Source organism: Sarcophilus harrisii, chromosome 6, assembly GCF_902635505.1.
Source record: "Sarcophilus harrisii chromosome 6, mSarHar1.11, whole genome shotgun sequence".
Taxonomy (NCBI): Eukaryota; Metazoa; Chordata; class Mammalia; order Dasyuromorphia; family Dasyuridae; genus Sarcophilus; species Sarcophilus harrisii.
In genome coordinates, this window is record NC_045431.1 from 117,748,641 (window position 1) to 117,765,586 (window position 16,946).

Here is a 16,946-nt window from a genome sequence, read left to right on the forward strand (position 1 = left end):
CCACTCAAAACTTCATCACCTTCACTTTCCATCCAGGCTTATTATGAGACTCACCAATTCCCATCATTAAAAATAATGTTATGCTACTTCATATAAAAAAATGAACTTTAGTTTCCTCATTTTCATTTGTATCTATTAGTTCAGTTTTTTTGGCTGATGCTTACAAAATAAAGAGGAGATTTCAAACTATTTCTGGGAAAGCAATTTACTACCACAGAAATGTGAGACAATGGTTAAATGTCCTAAACTAATGGTTTCAACTGAATTGGGTTTAGAAGCAAAATTCTTTCAAAAACTGTTATAATGTCTCCTTTTTGGATTTCAAAATTGCAAAACCACTTATTTTTTAGTTGAAGTATTTCCTATGAGACAGTCTGATAAAAATGTTTACTTTATATTGTACTAAGGTTAAAGATGTAGTTAAGAACATGCTCCTTAATTCTGTTTTCATTTCTTCAAGTATCCTGCATAAACGGGGAAAACCAAACCCCAAAGCAAAATCAGTACAAAGTACCTAGATCCAAGGAGAGCGATAGGTTTATTTTGCTTTTGCATAGCTAAAGCACTTTAAAGTCAAGGACAGTCAAAACACTAAACAGCCAGAATACCCCCCAAGGAACAATCAAGTCTAAATTTCATCACCAACTGCTTCCTTTGTTTCATTTTTATAAAGTTACAATAACCCTCTATTATTCAATCCTATTAAAGATGCTAACTATAACTTTCTTCATCACCAACTGCTTCCTTTGTTTCATTTTTATAAAGTTACAATAACCCTCTATTATTCAATCCTATTAAAGATCCTAACTGTAACTTTCTTCATCACCAACTGCTTCCTTTGTTTCATTTTTATATTGTTACAATAACCCTCTATTATTCAATTCTATTAAAGATCCTAACTGTAACTTTCTATTAAGTCCTTTTCATATCTGATGCAATTAGTTAACGTTCAGTATTAAGTATAGGCAATGATTATATCAAGGCTTGAAAAAACATAAGAGGAAACAAGTAACAGCTGGGAGGATATGGCTCAATTGGGTAAGCTATATGTGCAAACTGATCATGGTAAAAGTTGTAAAGGCCCAAGTATCTCAGATGTGGACCTGGAAGGAATTATTACAGGCATCTAATAAAACCCTTTTTACAAGTAAGAAAACAGAGGCTCGTAAAGGTTAAGACAGGATTTAAACTAAGGTCCTCTAACCAGCGCATCATCAAGTTGGGGTGGAGGGGCGGCGCGCGCGCACGCGCACGCGCGCACTCTACTAGAAGAGAGGCGATTACATTTTTCAGTTTTGAAATTTTTCTCTGGGGGCAGCTGGGTTGTCCAGTGGATAGAGCACCAACCCTGAAGTCAGGAGGACCTGAGTTCAAATCCGACTTCAGACGCTTGCTAGCTGGGTGACCCTGGGCAAGTCACTTACCCAATGGCCTCAGGAAAAAATTAAAAAAGGAAAGAAAAAAGAAAAATTTCTGGCTCGACTACAAAAGGATTTAAAACAATTACAAAACCCTCTCTCCAAACCCAAGCCTAGAAAGTTCCCTAGCTCCTCCACAGCCCCCCCCCCCCAAAAAAAAGGGGACAAATCCAAGGGCCCAGGGCACAGTCATTTTGCAGAGCTAAGAGTGGAGTGATTGGCTTAAAGGTCAGGATAGGAACCGATTAGTCACGGCCCTAGGCATATTCTCACAAACAACAGAAAAAACAGGAGACTCCCGTGGGGCCTGCGGAGAGCCATGCTCTTCCCACCCAGCCGGAGCCTAAGTCCCTTCCTCCAGCCCCCCTTCTGCTCCCCCCCTGGTCTGCCATCTCCTGGTTACAGAGCGGGGGGCAGGTTTTGGGGGCAGACCCGTCGGATCGTCTCTGCTGGGAAGCGCGCCGAGCTGTTCCCCGAGCCTCTCCCGCTGCATCAGCCACGGACGGCAGACAAAGGAAAGACCCTCCCGCAGCCAGGCGCGCGCAGCCGCAAGCCCGCGGGATGGAGGCGGAGAATCCTGTCCCTTCAGCTCGGGTCCCGCCGAGATCGGGCGTGAATTGACGGGAAGAGAGGGCACAGGAGAGAAGAAAGGAGGGAGAACAGCGAGGCCCAGAAGCAGCAGCTCCCGGTACACCCAGCTCGGGGGGGGAGAGGGGGGGACAGGAGGAGCGGGGGGATTCGAGGGTCCCACGACACCGGGGCTGAGCGCGGCACTTACCGCACACGTCCAGATGCGCCTCGGCGGCACGGCAGACTGCCCGGGAACCGCGGCCGGAGCTCCGCAAGATGCGCCAGGCCCCTCCCCCTGCCGCTCTCTTTTAGTCGCAGGGGCGGCGCTCCCCGCCTCACGTTTACTGGGCGGGCGCCGCCTCTGTCTCGTCCTCGCCACTCTTTCCTCGGGAGATAGGCTAAGTCCGGCCCCCTCCCAGTGAGTGACAAGCCACGCTTCTTTCCCGGGAGTCTGGATAAGCCCCGCCTCCTTTGTGTCTCCACCTCGGCCTGTCTCGCTGCAGCCCTTCCGGGCCTGCGTTCCCCGCCCTACGCACGGTGGGCGGGGACGCCTTGGCGCCCAATTTGAGTTCTACTAGAGGCCTGGGTGGATTCTAGTTTGCAGCGATCTGTCCGGGTGGATAACTAAGAAGCCGGCGGGACCTCCACCCCGGCTGCCTCCCCATTTCCCTAGGTAAAATGACGGCTATCGTGCCTGATTCCTGCAGAAAAATGGGGAAGCGGAAGAAGGAGAGGGGGTCTGGGCCGCGAGACGAGACGAAGACGGTGGGCTGGGGGGAGAGGGGGAGGAGTTGCGTTCGCGCAGCGCGGGAGAAGAGGGCCTTGCGCTTCCGCCCCCAACTAACCTGTCAGGCTCCTGCGTTTGTCTTGTGTCTGGCCTCAGTCTTTCCGTGGGGGGTGGGGGGCGCCGCCGGAATAAGTTACCTCGAGGCCCCTGCTGGCCCTTTAAGCACCTGCTGATGTAACTTCCGTGGTGAGCACTCGTACCCCCTCCCCCCGTGTCCTCTCCCAAGCTTAGCTTCTTAGCGTGGCCAATCAAGCGCCGTCTTATCCCGCAAGCCCCTCCAACCCGTCCTATGAGCTCTGCGCTGCGGGATGCAGCAAGGGCCTGATTTCATTCACAAAGTGCTTGCTATGTGGCGATAGGGCCTTTAGGGGCTCAGGGGCTGGATAGAGCACGGGGCTTGGAACCAGGAAGATTCATCTTAAGCTCAAATCCCACCTTACACGCCTCATGTAATGCCCGGGAAACTGAGGCAAGAGAGATTAGAGAGGCTTTAATATTTTATTAGAGTTTGGACTGGGGGCAAAACAGAATCCGTGCTGACCCCAGCCGGCTGGGTCCGACTATTGTCTCAAAGTATCCCGCCAGGAGCGAGGGGCTCCAGAGATCAGGGTAGAGGGGAGTAGCGCTCTGGTGAGCAAAGCTCCGGGAAAGGACCGTAAATTCTGTTCTGACAGGTTGGGGGGAAGGAGGAAAGATCATACATTCTGATAAGTTGGGAGGAGGCTAGGAGCCACTAAATCTGGTCAGAGAGTCCCATTTAGGTATCTGGGATAAGCCATCTGTAGTTTATGACTCTTTGGAATCCTCGTGGTCAGCCTTAAAGGCCAGGAAGGGGGGTTGCCACCAAGGAAACTGAGGCAGAACAATTCAGGGAGACTGAGGCAGAACACTAGCTGTTTGCCTCAGTTCCCTTATCTGTAAAATGAGCTGACAAACCATTCCAGTATTTTTGCCAAGAAAATCCCAAATGAGGTCATGAAGTGTCAGATATAGCTGGAAACTGAACAACACAATGTGGCATTGGGAATACAAAGACAAAAATACCCTCTAGAAGTTTATGTTATATAAGAAGAAGGGATTGACAGAATAACTATTACATAGTCATATAAATGCAAATTACAGTCAATAAACACTGACCAAGCACCTGTTTTGTCTCAGACACTCAACTAAAGACTGGGAAGTACAAAGGCAAAAAAACCCCCAGTACCTTTCTTGAACATATGATTTAATGGAGGAGAAGGCATTTATTATAAAGAAAGAAATTATGTACTAGATAAAAATTGGGAGTACTCTCTGAGGGAAGCTTGATGGCTCAGTACATAGAGCCCTAATCCAGCCTTAGCCACTCAATAGCTCTATTGCTGCTGCCTCCCCCACCCCCCCCTCAGGCGTTGACATCTACAACTTGATTTTCTGATTGGTAACAATAATTTTGTCTTTGCAAGGAAATGGACAAGGAATTCAATAGGGCCCACTGCCACTAAGGCTCACTTAAGAACAAGATAATCCTGTCTGTGCCTTTACCTGCTTGCCTCAGGGAGTAACTTGACCTTCTGATTGTGTACAGTAATTCAGACTCTCCCATTAATGCTCCTCTCTTTGGCCCACCTAGCCACCAAGGACCTGGGGTCTTATTCATCCCATCACATGGATGAGTCTAGGTTAAGAAGTACTATAAAGAGTCAAAAAGGATGCTATATTTGATTCTGGGGGTAATGGGAAGGCAATGTTTGAGGATGTATAGAGCCATGCAACTTGAACCTAAGCATTAGGAAGATCAGTTTGGCAGCTGAGTAGAGGATGGATTGAATTGGGGAAAATTTAAAACCGAGACACCCAAAGCCTTTCATGAGGTGATTAGGGCTTGACTTCTAGTCTCAGTTCAAGTGTCACCTTCCTGAACTTTTTCCCTCTGGTTCTCCCTCAGCTGTTAAGAAACACTCCCAAAACTACCTTGACTTCACTTTGTTTTTATTCTAATTTTGCTCTTTAGTATGTTATCACTCCTATTAAATTAGGCTTAGTAGATAAACCCTTCCAAGTATTTGCCATTGTACTTTTGACCAAGTGAGTACTTGCATTTGGCTCACTAAAATAGTCCTTGACTTCTTGGGGGTTAATTTAATGCTTTTTTTTTTTTTTTTGTCCTTTTGTAGACACTTTCTCTAATTAAAATAATTTGGCGTTGGAGTTCATATTGTGAACCAATTGCCAGAATATTTAATACCAAATCTGATCCTAAAGTCAAAGATTAAAAAAAAAAAGATGCCAAGTTGTCTGATCTTTCATTGACTCTTTCATTAACATCAAACTTGTGGGAAAAGGACAGCGTGCTAAGAATCATACTTTTGCTACCCTAAATATGATCTTCGTCCATAACTTCCAAAAGAATCTTGCACAAGTGTCTTATTATGGAATGGTAGTGGTGACCCTGGGGTTCTGAAGACTGCAAGGTAATACTGAAATGGGATGGTTGGGTGGTCTCAGTGACAGGCCTTTGTCAACTACCCAAGGGCTACCAAATAGGCAGATTACTACAGAATGGCTCTTTTGGCTGTGAAACAGAGAAAAATACATATCAACTTCTGTGTGGCACTCTTTTCTTAATGTAGGATTGGGACTATAATGGAAAAGAAAGCAAAGGATGCTAACACAAAAACTACTGGGGGCAGGGAATAGATTGTATAATTGCTGAGGGATAATATTTTAGACATCAAAAGCTATGAATCCATGTATTTAGGCAATCTTTATGAGAATCACCTAAACAGGTTCTGACAGTATTTTTAATGAAAATATGAGGGGTAAATAAACTTCTGCAACCACCATTCAGCCAAGCACATCTTTATTTTCATGATTGAATGAAAAATGTATTGACTAAAAAAGCTTTAATTCAGTAAAACAAAATGCCACATTAATGGCATTAGGTTAAGATAACAGAAAATTTATTTTATTTGATAGATACAATACAGAAAACTTTGTCAATTCTTTGATTATTAATAGCAGAGGAGGCATAAAACATTGGAGAATGTTGAATACAGAGTCCAAATGGACAACATAAAACCCTAGATCAGGGATCCTCAAACTACGGCCCTCAGGCCAGATGCAGCAGCTGAAGACGATTATCCCCCTCACCCAGGGCTATGAAGTTTCTTTATATAAAGGCCCACAAAACAGAGTTTTTGTTTTTACTATAGTCTGGGTCCTCCAACAGTCTGAGGGACAGTTAACTGGCCCCCTCTTTAAAAAGTTTGAGGAACCCTGCTGTATACCAAAGATTATTCTTTAACCAGCACCAACATTTCTGATTTTTCCCCCAAGTTGTAAGAGTGTAAAACCAAAAAGATTTGATCCTTCATGTTCTCTATTTTCTTTTGTCAGCTATTCTTCCCTCCCATTTTATTTCAATACCATTTCATATAGGACAACAAAGGACAAAGCTGGAATTTTTAACCCTATTTACAGTTAACTGAAGATATATTTGGAGAAGAAATTATGCTTTTACTGGTATTATATAAATTATATTTCAATAGCTTACAAGTACTTTGCCCATGACAATCCCATGAAATATGTAATAAAGCAAGTTTATCTAGTTTTATGTTTTACCCTGTTGCTGAACTTTGTTTCATTGTTTAATTCTCATAGGGTAGCATATTCTTATCTGCATGTGGGATAGGCCAAAGTTGACTTGATATTGGATTCATTCTTCTTGAAGAATAGATTTGGGGTAGTTGTGCTCCTTATCCCAACCTATCAGATTGTTTAGCTGGATTCATTGGTAACCTCTAGCTCTAACCATCCATTCTATGAATTTCCTTAAATTCTTTCTAAATCACATTTCTTACCACACCAAGGACTACTGGGGAAAGTGCAAATTTATCTGGGTGAATGTTTGAAACTTCTTGTTTCAGGCATGTCTATTGCCAATTTTATTCCAAGTTATTATTTTTATTAAAATTGTAGAGATTTTTCTTGATTTGTAGTTTATTATTTTCACAAGGGGAGAGGGTGTGTTTAAAGTAACCTTTCACAATGGAGATAGTTCTGGACCTGTTATCAGAAAGGCCTGATTTCAAATGTGGCCTCAGACACTTATAAGTTATGTTACACTGGGCAAGTCACTTAAATTCTTTTGGCCTCAGTTTTTTTCATCTGTAAAATGGGCATAGTAGAACCTATGTTACATTGTCATTGTATCATATAATAAACACCATATAAATGTTAGCTATTATTTTGTTTTTAAAGTTTTTAAAGCTAATCATACATTCATATTCTCCAGCAATGTCAAAACTAAAAATTTCAGCATTTTTTTCCCATTTCTCTTTCATTTTGTTGAAGGGTCATGGGATTCAGAAATGAAAGCAACCTTAGAGATTACCCAATTTATCAAGTCCATCCCTCCATTTTGCAGGTCCAGAAATATGAACTGATTTGCTAGAAGTCAAACACTATAATTTTTTTTTCCTAAAGGAAATAAATTCTAGATATTTAACTTTGTATTCATTTTTCTCTTTATCAAAACAGAAATTATTTATCAGATGAGGATTTCCAAAACTGTAGTACATGAGAATTTGTATTTCCATACTTTCTAAACCAATGAAAAGAAAATGGGAAGAAAAATTGAGGAAGATTGGAGAACGCGCATCCCAGTATGAAAGGAGACCACTGGGCTCAATCTACAGGCCACGGCTGTCTAAGCCAGAGGACCCATCCTCTGTGTGGAAGCTATTTCATCGGCAAGCTCAAGCTTTTAGCTTTGTCAGAACTTGTAAAGAGGTAAGATAACCTTTCTTATCCTTTCTATTTAAAATGTTTTTCAACTTAAATATTTTAACTAGCATTTGGTGTCTTCTGGTTATATCTGGAGCATCTCAATATCACCTGACTTGAGAATGACCTTCAGGGAGTTCCTGACAACTTATTTTACCTTAACTATGTGAAAACATTTGTAGTTGATATCTAGTCAGTGTGTATAGTCAGAATTGTTATAGGTGAAATTTTCTTAGTTGATGTTAGATGATACCTCTTTGCCCTTATACTGAATGTTTCTCATAACCAAAGACAATGAAAAGGAGCTTAGTCACTATAGGGTCCTGTCATTGACTGAAGGACCTAAGAGTTTGGAGAAGTGGTGTTCCCTCAGGTCCCTTGTACTTTTGTGATAATCTGACTAGATTGGCTCTTCTGAGGGAATAAGATAGTTTGTGATTTCTCCTTTAGTAAGTCCCATCTTTTTGACAGTTCTCCAGTAAAACTTGCTACCTTAAATGAGATCACGTGAAGTAATATTTGTAAAGTGTTTAGCATAATGCCTGGTACATAATAGGTGCTACATAAATGCTTATTCCCTTCCCTTTCCCTGCCTTATTCTTATAAAGTCAAGGGATCCTCTCCTAGCTAGGGGGTCAAGTTTTCCAATAACTCAACATTATATATGCAGCAACTTAGATGTCACATTGAAGGTGAGGTAGAAGTTAGGGAATACTGGGTCCTGTAATTTTATTTTTATACTTAATGAATAGCTCATCTGGGCAATATAAGAAAAATCTTCTTTTTCCCCTGGCGAGAGAAGTCCTATTGCTTTCTACTTTTATAATAGCAATCTTTTGTAAAGAACTATTAAAGAACTGTCATAGTGTTCAAGTCTGTTTCTTAAATTTTTCAGACCCTGGAAGGAGTAGAGAAAAATTGTATTCATCTGGGTTCTCTGAGTATGCCCATGCTCTTAAGCAACAGAGAGGATCTATGAGTAATTAAATTAAGCTTATTCAATGTAGCCATAGTGTTCATCCCCATCATTGCTTCCAACTAAACAAGCATCCTGTTTCATTTAGGCTTCTTTTGGACCTGAATAGAGGTTTCACGGGCCTGCTTAGCTTGTTGCCTATTTGGTTCCCAATTCTCTGAACATTGTTATCTTGCTTTAGCGTGTAAGGGACTTGTCATTGGATCACTATTAATCTTCCTATCTAGGGTCCCATACTTTCTCTGCCTACCATTAACAGGAGTAGATAGATTTTGGAGAGGAATGATGATGAGGATGATATTTATATAATGTTTTAATTGTTTACAAAAAATTGTTTCCCCATGATAGCCTTTTGAGGTATGCAGTGAAATAAGTTTACCTAATTTTAAAGTTGGAAAAATGGAGACACAAAAAAGTTTTAACTTGCCTGTGGTCACATTGGATAATACTAATAAAATGGCAGCGGCCAGGGCTTCAATCCAAATCCAAGCGTTCTTTTTGGCGGTTTTTAATCAATAAGCATTTATCAAACTCTTGGAGACATTAGGTAACAAGTCAAGAAAGTGATCATTGATTAAGCACTTACTCTAGGCCAAGTACTGTGCTCAATCCTGGAATAAATACAAAGAATGAAAAAGACCATGGTCTTATTCTATATTTTCTTGCTATGATCTCCACAGTAAATTTAAGAGAAACTATCACTATTTGATTTTTACAACATTCTTTAGTATCGAGAGATACTTAGCAAAGAAGCCCTGAAGGAAAGTTTCAGCCAAAATGAAAAATGTGGTGGTGGTGGTAGTGGAGGTATTTTAATTGTTTTCATAATATAAAAGTTAAATTATTAAATAATTTAATAAATAAATGATTTGATTCTGCATTTTGGAGCCATAAATTATGATTAGTTTCTTTCAAAATACTCTGGGACATTTCCTTTTAATAATTATATATATATTTTAATTTTGTATATAATTTAAATATTCATTGTGATCCTGATTAAATTACCAAAAAATACATGTCTGGATTAGAAAAAATAATAAAATTAATTTTGAATTTCAAAAAGTCAAGAATATAAAAGAAACTAATAGGAGGGAAATTAAAGGAAGAAGGTGTGGCAATACCAGTTCTTAAACTGTATGTTAAGGCAGTAATTATCAAAACTATCTGGAACTAGCAAAGAAATAGAAAGATAGATCAATGGAACAGAGTAAACATACAATTTACCTCAGCAAATTAAATATTGTTACCTTGTGTTGAAAAGCAGTCTTATAACAAAATAAAACAGTTAAATGCAATCAATTTGACTTTATCTGAAGAGGCATAATACAGTTTATATCTTTAGCACCACTCCCACTTCTGTTTTTAAAAAAATGAACAGAAATCAGTGTTCTCTTCCTCCAATCCACCACTCTATTGTAGGAAAAAAAAAAGAGGGGAGTGGGGGAATTTCTCTCAATAGCTGTGTACAAGAAGAAATGTCTCTCTCTGACCCTCTTAATCCAGCACATCTCTGTCTTGGGAAACCTGCTTCTTCCTTGGCCTTCTGAAATCTTGGAGTACCATTGTATTGATGGGAGTTCTGACAGCTTTTAAAGTTATTTGTTTTTACCATGTTGTAATCACTGGGGATCTTCTCATTTTGTTTTTCAATTTATAGAAGTCCTTGAAAATATCAATTTTGTACCAATACTATATGATGATCAATTCTGGTAGACGTGGCCCTCTTTAACAATGAGATGAGCCAAATCAGTTCCAATAGAGCAGTAATGAACTGAACCAGAGCAGTAAAGAACTCTGGGAATTGAGTATGAACCACTTCATAGAATTCCCAATGGGTCCTCTTTATTTGTCCGCCTGCATTTTTGATTTCCTTCGCAGGTTAATTGTACACTATTTTCAAAGTCCGATTCTTTTTGTGCAGCAAAATAACTGTATGGACATATATACATATATTATATTTAACATGTATTGGCCTACCTGCCATCTGGGGGAGGGGAGAGGGAGAAGAAGGGGAAAAATTACTCATGCATATATCTTGTAAATAAAAAGCTATACTAAAAAAAGGGGGAAAAAAAGAATATATCAGTTTTGTAATATTGATGCTATACTATGAATTGTTCTTCTGGTTCTACTCTCTTTTGCTCTGTATCTGTTTACATATGAACCCAAATCTAAGGTTCTTTCCATAATACTCAGAGGAGGAAGAGAAAAAGTAACCATAGGTAATAGAAAAATATGGCTAATCCTATGGGGAAATAATACTTAGGTAAAGGAAGGGAACTCAGGACTGAAAAGGAAAAATGAAAATCCTGGTAGAATTTGAATTACTATCAAAACAAAACAAAAGCAACTTTTAGGGAAGTAGATAGAATTTCACTAATCAACAATATATCTACTCAAGTCTAGTAACTTTGCCTCCCCTCCCCCAGAAGAGAGTACCACAGCTGTTCCGTGCACACTAGTCAGCTGTTTTTATCATAACTTCCTGAAAATACTTTCAGAGATTAGTCAAACAACCAAAAAAGTAGCTCATCTGTAAGCAATCCTGCATGTAATGATTATACACTAACAGATAGCCAAATGAAGCTATTTAACATTGACATACGAAATCTTGAAGATTCTTTTTCTTGCTTTTCATGATATGAAAATGGTAGTTCCTAATTTATAGATAAAAATTACTTATGATTAATGATGAATGAATTTTTAGCTAAAGTAGTAAATAATTTGCAGTTTCACTTTCAAGGGTTTAAGGAATTTGGGCAAGAATTCTTTGACTATTTTGAAATGTTATTTTTGTCTTTATAAAGGATGTACATGTATTTGCTTTGGAACATAAAGTGGGAGATGGACAACGTATATATCTTGTAACAACTTATTCTCAACTCTGGTATTACTATAAGTCCCGGTAAGTATCCTATGGAAGCATTATACATGGGCCCAAATGCATATATTTCTTTTCCTTTTTTTGTAAGATTAATATAATCAAAATTGGATCTCATAATGGTGATTTATACAATTAGTTATTTGACAAAACCTAATTCTGAAGCAAGAATCATTTTTATGGTCCTTGATAAATCTTTTGTTAGCTGTTAGAAAGAAATGATTCAATTATATGATCTAGCTCATGAAATGGCCCTTTCAAAGACAAATATTAAAAGAGTATGCCACTAGAAAAAAATTAATATTCATGTTATCACAAAGAGCTATATACTTGATTTAATAAGAAAACACATGCTACAAAAAATTTAGTGTGTAACAAATTTATACCATTAAATAAAGATTGTCCACTTAAATGTTACAAAATTGTGAAAATCTTTACTGTAATCGGTAAATGTGTTTAAATCTCATAATTTTATTTATTTAATGTTTAGCAAAGCATTTAACATTATCTGATGTTTTCATAGCAACTTTATGAAGTAGATAAGGCAAGTATTACTACTTCATTGCTTCCAAAACCTCATAATTTTTATGAAATGTCTGAGTACTCCTTCCACTGGCACAGCTGTTAGTTCCTTCATGCTATGGCCAAAAATATTTAGCACTTGGTGGCTCACTTGGTGCTGATGAGTTTCTGTGAACAATCTCCTTTTAGCTTTAAAAAACTTAACAAGTCCAGTCTGTGTCTTTGAGCACCTTCTCAAGTTGGTAAGATCTGTCTTAGAATTCCCTCCCCTTAAATTGCCTCCATCCACACTCCACTGGGCTTGGCCTGGGAGGGTTCAAGATGTCTATGACATGCAAGAAAATACCGTGTCAGAGCAGGATTTAGGTTGAAGAAGACAAATGTTATTATCTACATTTTACAGATGGAGAAACTGAGGCTGAAAGCACTTATGTGACTTATCTAAAGGAAAAAATCTATATTGAATCCTAAGTCCAGTTCCTTTTTACATTATACTGTCATCTATATTGTGGCACCTAGGTGTCCCAGTGTTTAGATTGCTTGGCCTGGGATCAGCTAGATTCATACTAGATTGTAATCCTGGGCAGGTCACTTAGCCCTGTTTGCCTTAGTTTCCTTATCTGTCAAATGAGCTGGAGAAGGAGATGATAAACAACTCCAGTAATTTTGTCAAGAAAACCCTAAATTGGACTCAAACATAATTGAAATGACTGAATAGCAATCCTCTACATTGTTTAGTAATCATGTATAGGCAAAACATAATTTACCAAGAAATCCGCCATTTTAAAATAAAACACAAAAGTAACTGACATGAAATGTGTAATTTGAATTTTTCAACTTAGGAAAAATCTCATGCACTGCTATGAAGTTATTCCTGAAAATGCTGTTTGTAAGCTTTATTTTGATTTGGAGTTTAGTAAACTTGCCAATCCAGGAGCAGATGGAAAAGAAATGGTTGCACTGCTAATTAAGGTAAAAGCCTAGATAGATACCTAAGTTGTTAATATATTCAATTACATTCCACTCTTATTTATTCATAGAATATGTATTCAATTTATGATATGTATGAATTGCTTATTTGCCCTGATTCTCACTCTTATCATTTTTCATTTTTTCCTCTTTGATATCCTCTCTTTTGGGGTGGGGGATTTTTTTAATTAAAGCTTTTTATTTTCAAAACACGCATGAATAATTTTTCAACATTGACCCTTGCAAAATCTTGTATTCCAAATTTTTCTTCACTCCCTCCTCTAAATGGCAAGTAATCCAATATATGTTAAAGATGTTAAAAATATATGTTAAATCCAAGTATATGCATACATGTTTATATAATTATCTTGCTGCACAAAAAAACTCAGATCAAAAAGGGAAAAAAAATGAGAAAGAAAATAAAAGGCAAGCAAACAACAAAAAGAGTGAAATGCTATGTTGTGATCCACCCTTAGTTCCCACAGTCCATCAGAATTGATCATCTTATAATCTTATTGTTGCTGTGTACAATGATCTCCTGGTTCTCCTCACTTCACATATAAGTCTCTCCAGGCCTCTTTGAAATCATCCTGCTGATTGCTTCTTACAAAATAATAATATTCCTACTGTTCTGTAAGAAATGACCAACAGGATGATTTCAGAAAGGCCTGGAGAGACTTACACGAACTGATGCTGAGTGAAATGAGCAGGACCAGGAGATCATTATATACTTCAACAACAATACTAGATGATGACCAGTTCTGATGGATCAGGCCATCCTCAGCAACGAGATCAACCAAATCATTTCTAATGGAGCAGTAATGAACTGAGCTAGCTATGCCCAGAAAAATAACTCTGGGAGATGACTAAAAACCATTACATTAAATTCCCAATCCCTATATTTATGCACACATGCATTTTTGATTTCCTTCACAAGCTAATTGTACAATAATTCAGAGTCTGATTCTTTTTGTACAGCAAAATAATGTTTTGGTCATGTATACTTATTGTGTATCTAAGTTATATTTTAATATATTTAACATCTACTGGTCATCCTGCCATCTAGGGGAGGGGGTGAGGGGGGGTAAGAGGTGAAAAATTGGAACAAGAGGTTTGGCAATTGTTAATGCTGTAAAGTTACCCATGTATAAATCCTGTAAATAAAAGGCTATTAAACAAAAAAAAATAATAATAATAATAATATTCCATAACATTCATAAACCATAACTTACTCAGCCATTCTCCAACTGTCTCAGTTTCCAGTTTCTTGCCACTACAAAAAGGCCAGCCACAAACATTTTTGCACATGTGCGTCCCTTTCCCTCCTTTAAGATCTCTTTGGGGTATAAGCTTAGTAGAAACTGCTGGATAAAAGGGTATGCACATTTTGATAGCCCTTGGGCATAGTTCCAGATTGCTCTCCAGAATGGTTGGATCAATTCACAACTCTACCAACAATTTATTAGTATTTTCCCACATCCCCTCTAACATTTGTTTTCCTGTCATCTTAGCCAATCTGAGATATTTTAACTTGCATTTCTTTGATCAGTAGTGATTAGTGACCTTTTCAAATGATTAGAAATGGTTTCAGTTTTGTCATCTGAAAATTGTCTGTTCATATCTTTTGACCATTTATTTGATATCTTCTTGAAGCAGATCATGAACAGAATGGCATGTTGGGCCACTAATAAAAATGAATAAACATACATACATGAATAAATAAAGGAGGAAATAAAAAGAATCTTTAACATTTACCAAGATAGAAACAAAGGAATTAACAAGCTATAAATGTTTTTATACAGTGTGTCCCTTTTAAGTCTCTAAGTTTTGTTAAGTTTGTTTTTATTTTTTTTGTTTTTATTTAGTTTTCTTACCTTTTTAAAAAACTTATTTTACTTATTTTAAATATAGTTGAAGTATATGTATACATAATTCTGGTTCTATTGATCTCACTTTGAATTCATAAAGAAAAGATCATAAATTTAAAGTTGGAAGTGCCTAAAAATTAATCCAGGCCAAATCCCTCTGAGGCCCTGAAAGGTGATTCAGGTGGGAGGGGTAAGCTAGAATTCAAATGTAGGTGATCTAATTTCTCAGCAATCAGCAAGAGTTTATGAAAGGTCTCTTCTAGGTCAGGTACTAAGGATGCTGACAAGATGGATAGAATGGTCCATCCTTTTAAGCAACTTATAAGTCTCTCGAGGGAAGCAACATGAACACATAAAGAGTACATGCAGAGTAAATACAAAGTAATTTTGCAGAGGAGGGACTAAAAGATCAGGGAAGCCCTCACACAGGAGGTAGTGTTGGGACAAAGCTTTTTAGGAAACGAGGCATCCTAAGAGTAGGAGAGCAGAGCATCTGGGGCTTTGGGGATAGCCTGTCTGAAAGCATGGAGGCACCAGATGGAATGTCAGGTGTGAGGAATAGTGAAAGGCTGGTTTGGCTGAACCATAGATTTCTTGAAGGGGAATAATATATGACTAGAAGGATAAATGTGGTGAGTCAGATAGTGAAGCACTTTAAATGCTGAACTGAGGAGTTTATATTGAGTCCTAAAGGTAATACTACTAGGAGTTTATTGAACAACTGATTGATAAGAGTCAGATGCGTTCTGGAGGAATAGCACTTTTGCTCCTATGAGGAATATCAGTTGGAGAGGAGAGACATGAAGTGAACTACAAGATGGCAAGGGCCTGAACTAAGGAAGTGCTGTTCCTTGCTTATAGAGAAGGAAACAGATTAAAAGTTGTAAATAAACAAGAATCCAGTCCACATCTCTGAGGCCCTGAAAAGTGACATAGGAGGAGGAAGCTGGGATTCGAATGTCAATTCTGTAATTCTTCAATCAGCAACATCTAAAAAGAGTCTTCTGAGGCAGGCTCTGGAAAGGACAAGATTTAGCAACTGTTTGATGATATGGAATGAGGGAGAACAAGAAATTGAGGTTTGACACCAAGTGTACAAGCCTGCGTAAAGGTAAGGATGGTGACATCGTTAACAGACATTGGAAAGTCTGAAAGTAGAGTGGATTTGTAAGAAAAGCTCTGTTTTGGATATGGTGAGCTTGGGATTCCTACAGTCCATACTTTGAAATATCTAATGGGCAAATTAGGGTTAGGGTGGTTATTTTACTTTGTTTAACTTCTGTAAGGAAATAGTGATAATCAGAGGTGTTGTTTTTCCTTTTGTCCATTTCATAATACCATAGGTTTCCAATTTAAAGCTCAAATCATCTAAGCCCTCATTTTAGAGTTGAGGGAATAAACCGTAGATGTTGTGATTCATCTAAGGTCACAGAGGAAGTAATTGACAGAGCCAGTGTTCTCTGTGTTCTCTGCCACTATACCATTCTGCTTCCAAATTATTTCCTTTCTCAGAAACAACAACTAGTATCATGGGTATGGTATGGATTGGAATGTTTGAATGGCATATACTGTTGACATTCAAAATGAATCTTTATTACCTCATTGATGTGGACATGCCCTTTATCACTTCTGACAGCAATCCTGTCATATCTTCCCCCTTTGTGTACATATAAATGTGTTCAAATATGTGTAAACATAGAAAATTTTTTATTATTGTATGAACAGTAATCACAGATCCACAGAAGTATCAAAGGAATGATAATTAAGTTCCTTAAATTGCATGACAATCAAAAAAGTCATTGCATCATTGTACCTAACATGATTAAACTGATCATTTGCTTTTTAGATTTTTACATTTTTATTTATTTATTTGTTTTTGCTGGGTCAATTGGAGTTAAATGACTTGTCCAGGGTCACACAGCTAGAAAGTGTTAAGTTTCTGAGGCCAGATTTGAACTCGGGTCCTCCCGACTTCAGGGCTGGTGCTCTATACACTACACCACCTCACTGCCCTGATAATTTGCTTTTTTAAAAAAGTTTACTGATATTTAACATTTAAGATAAAATTATGCAAGAAGTCAAGTATTATAACTTTGCTTTTAATGATGTAATTTTCCATTTTTGGTACAACATTGCATGTAAATTGTTTACATGTCAAATTAAATATGTAAGAGAAGTATTTCAGCTT

The 16,946-nt window shown here is 38.2% G+C and overlaps 3 protein-coding genes across 6 annotated transcripts in view; 1 reads left to right on the forward strand and 2 right to left on the reverse strand.

Annotated features, from left to right (window-relative positions):
* CASP3 (caspase 3) overlaps positions 1–2,855 on the reverse strand; it is a 19,040-nt gene extending 16,185 nt beyond the window's left edge. The window contains exon 1 of one of the 2 annotated variants that reach the window (XM_031942944.1): positions 2,834–2,855. The gene's annotated coding sequence lies outside the window, so the exon portion shown is untranslated. Of the gene's footprint in view, positions 1–2,196; positions 2,294–2,833 lie in introns of those variants that run through there. The other variant, XM_003773031.4, reaches the window with a different exon arrangement.
* LOC116420055 (serine/arginine repetitive matrix protein 1-like) lies at positions 1,762–3,224 on the reverse strand. The gene is made up of 3 exons (XM_031943522.1): positions 3,216–3,224; positions 2,683–3,096; positions 1,762–2,559 (listed from the first exon to the last, which is right to left on the reverse strand). The coding sequence occupies exons 1-3, from the start codon at positions 3,222–3,224 to the stop codon at positions 1,762–1,764; spliced, it is 1,221 nt and encodes a 406-aa protein (XP_031799382.1).
* PRIMPOL (primase and DNA directed polymerase) overlaps positions 2,019–16,946 on the forward strand; it is a 27,755-nt gene continuing 12,827 nt past the window's right edge. Inside the window, exons 1-4 of one of the 3 annotated variants that reach the window (XM_031942938.1) lie at positions 2,019–2,106; positions 7,297–7,548; positions 11,326–11,423; positions 12,764–12,893. In XM_031942938.1, coding sequence (XP_031798798.1) covers positions 7,336–7,548; positions 11,326–11,423; positions 12,764–12,893 — 441 coding nt within the window. In that variant the 5' untranslated portion in view covers positions 2,019–2,106; positions 7,297–7,335. Of the gene's footprint in view, positions 2,107–2,394; positions 2,662–7,296; positions 7,549–11,325; positions 11,424–12,763; positions 12,894–16,946 lie in introns of those variants that run through there. The other 2 variants (XM_023505825.2, XM_003773030.3) reach the window with 2 other exon arrangements.